The sequence below is a fragment of the Triticum dicoccoides genome, chromosome 6B (assembly GCF_002162155.2).
Source record: "Triticum dicoccoides isolate Atlit2015 ecotype Zavitan chromosome 6B, WEW_v2.0, whole genome shotgun sequence".
NCBI lineage: Eukaryota > Viridiplantae > Streptophyta > Magnoliopsida > Poales > Poaceae > Triticum > Triticum dicoccoides.
This window is the reverse complement of record NC_041391.1, coordinates 569638515-569642823: the sequence shown is the minus strand read 5'-3', so window position 1 is coordinate 569642823 and position 4309 is coordinate 569638515. Positions and strand designations below refer to the sequence as shown.

At 46.8% G+C, this 4309-nt stretch overlaps 1 protein-coding gene across 4 annotated transcripts; it reads left to right on the top strand.

Moving 5' to 3' along the window:
- The first annotated feature begins 1206 nt into the window (after nt 1-1206).
- On the top strand, nt 1207-3530 carry LOC119324592. 4 transcript variants are annotated; one of them, XR_005157041.1, is made up of 3 exons: nt 1207-1581; nt 2079-2392; nt 2992-3530. XR_005157041.1 is itself a non-coding variant. In XM_037598369.1 (3 exons), the coding sequence occupies exons 1-3, from the start codon at nt 1440-1442 to the stop codon at nt 3268-3270; spliced, it is 600 nt and encodes a 199-aa protein (XP_037454266.1). In that variant the 5' UTR covers nt 1207-1439; the 3' UTR covers nt 3271-3530. The 4 variants fall into 4 exon arrangements, 2 of the variants coding, with proteins under 2 accessions (XP_037454266.1, XP_037454267.1); XR_005157042.1 differs by having other exon boundaries at nt 2957-3530; XM_037598369.1 differs by having other exon boundaries at nt 3127-3530.
- The last annotated feature ends 779 nt before the right edge of the window (nt 3531-4309 follow it).

The following is a 4309-nucleotide window of genomic DNA, read 5'->3' as shown; positions in this document are numbered from 1 at the left end:
AACATGTCGGCTTGGAGCTCCAGGTCGACGAGGATGTTGACGAGGTGGCCCTTGACCCACTCAAAGCATAAGAAGTCGTCCTTACACAACACATTTCAGAACCGATGCAGCTCCCGTTGCTCCCTTGTCAGTCTCGCCCTCAGCTTCCCAACCCCGCCGGCCTCCTCCTCCTCGTCCTTCCCCTCCTCCCCATCGTCATCGGCAGCCGCGGCGGCGGGGGTGAGCTCGTCCTCCTATGCCATGACCACCCACGATGGCCAGCACGAAGGAGGTGGGATGGGGGCACCGATGGCGGGGGCAACCCTAACAGCCACTTGGGAGAGGAAAAGACGGGCGTAGGGGATGCACATCGGAGATGACCTCCTCGCCTCCACTGGTCCACCGCCTCAGCCACTCCGCTAATAGGCCGATCCGGTGGAGGAGGACCCCGGCAGTGTCGCTGGTGAATCACCGGACGAGATAATTGCATCTATAGTCCTTGTGGTCGCTGGCGACGTCCAATTTGGTCCTGGAATTTGCGTATTGCTTCAATACGGTCACGATACATGAAAATATGTGGTCAATACGGTCCCTGAGGTTGAAACAACAGTCCTGGCTCTACAGTTGCATACGTATGTCGTATTTGCGTAGGTGACACATGGGTGACACGTGGGCTGAGAAAAAAAAGCAAGCCGCTTGAACAAAACGTGCACCGTGGAAAAATAGCGCGGGCTCTAGGATTCGAACCTGCACACCGTGGCACATACCTGCGCGAGCAAGCCACAGGAACAAGCGCATGATCTTGTATATACCGTGATGCATACTGTATTAGTACGTCCGTTCTTGGCTTTTAAGAAAATTCGTAAATTTTAGAAATATTAATGAGTTTTTTTAAACGTTCGTCGATTTAAAAAATGTTCTAGATTAAAAAATAAAGGTTCGTTCTACAAAATATGTCCACGATTTTATAAAAAATATTCAAAACAATGTACGGGAATATAAAAAGTGCGAACAGAATTTGAAGAATGCGTGCAGCCAAGTTTCGAACCCGCGACCCCCAGCATAAATTTGTGCGCGCAAGCCACCACATTAAGGGCCTTGTACCAACAACATCTTGATAAACGCTATTGAACATACAAAGGATGAAGTGGGTGCTAGGCAGGCTCACGCCGTCCACGTGTCGCTATGAATAGTGCGCATGGCGAGCGAGCCCCCCACCCACGAGCCGTCAGCCCGCATCTCTGGCAGCTCGCGCCTCTCTCCTCTGCTCCCCCGCTCCAGCCGCCTCTCCCTCGCTTCCCTCCCCTCCTCTCACAAACCCTAGCGCCGCCACACCCTGCGCAGCCGCTGCATCCCTCCCCGCTCTCCACTCGACCGGCCCCAGATCGAGCGGATCGACGCCCAGATCCGCAGCGGCACCGGCACGGGCGCGCCGTCGTCCAGCTGGTCCTCGAGGATCGATGGATGGGGGTGGAACCCTAGCCCCACACCCACCCATGGATGACGACGGCAGCGGCCTTCTCTCGATGGGGTGGGGAGCGAAGCTTCCTGATGCGGTGGCCCTCGATGCCTGCGACGGGCTGCAGCACCTAGACTTCAAAGGTACGCACACACGCCCTCCATCCTCCTCCCCTACCCTCTTCTTCTTCTTCTAGATTGGTTCGTGTGGCCATGGGTGTGCTTGATTCTCTTTGTCTCTTTTTCCTTATTTCTGTTTCCTCGGTTTCTTCAGTCAAAAGGATGAGAGATGGAGCTTGGGCCAACAAGCTCTGAGAAGAGCTGCTGTGTGCCTTCCAAACATGTCTTTCTTGTGTGTATGTTCTGCATAATTTACCAGTAGCCTGTCTTTAAAGTTCATCTTCTTAATTGTATAGAACCCTCGAAACTGTTAATTTGCTGCTCCTGTAAGCTGATTAATTGACCTTGGGTTTCTTCTACCTGGACAACTTTTCTATCGCATACACACGTGCGTTGTTGTAATAGTAGAGCTCCCTCTGATCCATATTAATTGACGCAGACTTACTACATCTTTAGTCGTTTAATGGTAGTCATATTAGTTGAATGGAAATCAATTAATTTTATGACGTTCGTGCGCTCAGCTGTCGGCCGGCCCCGATGGAGCCTTGCAGCGGCTGGGCGTGACCATGCTCTGCCTCCGCTGGTGAGAGCTGTGAGGAGTCAGAGAGGGAGATTGAGGAGGAGGAAGATGATACACCCGGCAGCGCGACACATGCGTTTCCCAACGGCGCTTGCAACGGGAGATCCGTGGGGAGGGGGGTCGGGAGGAGGCCCCCAGCGGCGTGCTCACACACGCATTCCACGACGACCACATCACCAGCGCCCCTGCCATCCTCCTCCAAGCCCATGGCCAGTGGCTCCCCGAGGCCAAGCTATGTCAGGCTGCAGCAGCAAGGTGAGCCCCATCACTCTGCGTTTATTTCTTCAGATCATGCAGCAGCAATGTGACTGAGGAATCGATGCTTTACATAATTGATCAGTTAACTGGTAATATATCTATAGAATAGCCAAGCAAAAAACATTGCGTTTCCTAGATGTTTCATACGATATAAAAGTTGGAACCAGGCTAATAGACAAATTGTATATCCGATTATGCTAGAAAAAGGAGAATAAAAAGTTTACTTTTATGATGGTAGGATGTCTTCCTTAGTTTTGTTTCCTATGTTCTCTCAAAAAAAATCTGGGCTACACCATCAGTATCAACACCGGTAAAAAGAATCCAATCAAAACATGATGTTTTCCCCTTGGCTATATGTTTATTTGAAGGAAACCATTCAATTCTCAGTGATCTTTCATTATGCTCCTTATTGCCATTTTTCCTAATGTGCCTATAGAAGTGATTTATCAGGTGTTTTGATATATTATCTTATAAGGGAATGCCAAAGTTTTTTTGGATTGTGAATTCTCTGGTCAGAATCGGTTGTTTTTCCCTTGTGTTCATTTATTTCTCAGATTGCAGAACTGACGAGTGTAGACTAAGTTGATGATCTATAGGTGTTGCTCCTCTCCCCTGATGTGTAGTGCAACTATAAATAGGGAGAGAATTGTGTGAGGAGAGCTCTCGTGCTACTGTTCTGAGCTCACTCTTTGACTAATCTAAATGTTGTCTCTGCTCACTGATCGATCAAGGAAGACACTGAAATATCAGCAAGGACCAGCACAAAAAGAAGACCAATTAAGTTACTTGTGTTTAAGAGTACACTACTTTTGACTTTGGAGTCACACTGGTGCATGGGGCGTCGCATGGTCTATGCTGGAGGTGTTCACATATAACAAGTTCACTATTTGTTCCATTGGTCAGTTGTATAATCTGTGGGCGTATTTAAGTTGAACTATGCTCCTTTCTTGGTATTTGGAGACAAGATACTGGCAGTTTTTACATTACAAGACTGTTTATTAGTTATCTGTAGTTTTGTAACACTCTCCATTGTCAATGGTAGTTCAGATTCTTCAGGAAGAATGGGTCTTGTATTTATATTATTCAATTGTGCAATAATAGATAGATAACAAAAGATAGATACTTAAGAAGTTTACAGATTTGAGTATGAAAGTTTCACCCCGGTGAGTGTGGTATTGAATCATAACTCTAATTGTGGTTTAGTTTATTCTAGGTTACCGGTACAGAGTATGAACACTTGCAGAGTTTAAATGGTAAAGCAGCAAAACAGTATTTTGTACTTGGTTTATACTCTGTACTTCATAGCTTTATCATACCCAGTTGCTCCCTTCGCCATAAAATTTTTCACGGGGCCAAATAATTTGGTAGCCAAGCAATGAGCAATGTTTGCCCCTGTTTTGTATTTGCCTATGTTTTTTCACTGATATAATCACGTAAGCCACGGCGCATGTTTCTGCCATGATTTCCTTTGGTTGGATTTCGTGGATTTAGGTGTTGAAAAATTATGGGCTGTGGATGCAGTATTAAGGACATGTACCTGCACTACAATGATAGATCTAGGCTGCTTCTTTGTGGCTTTCAAACTTGAAATGTTTGTTTGGAAGTTAGTTTAGTTTTTTGTTGTGGATTCACAGCTTCTCACCTGTACCCTCCTCTTAGACCTTTATAGATTCCCAAAGAAACTAAATGAAGATATGGTGGTATGGTCTCAGTTGTACAACTTAAAGCCTTCCATGCTTTGTATTTTCTCTGAAATTTGCTCTTTATGTTAGATCTGGTGAGAAAAGGCGGCTTCGAAATAGAGGATGCGGGAGTGTTGGCCACATTTGGTTTTCGACTTGGGTGTCTAAATATTTTCATAATACTTGGCTCCCTCTCGCCCCTTGCGCCATTGGCGCAACGAGTCATCTAGTA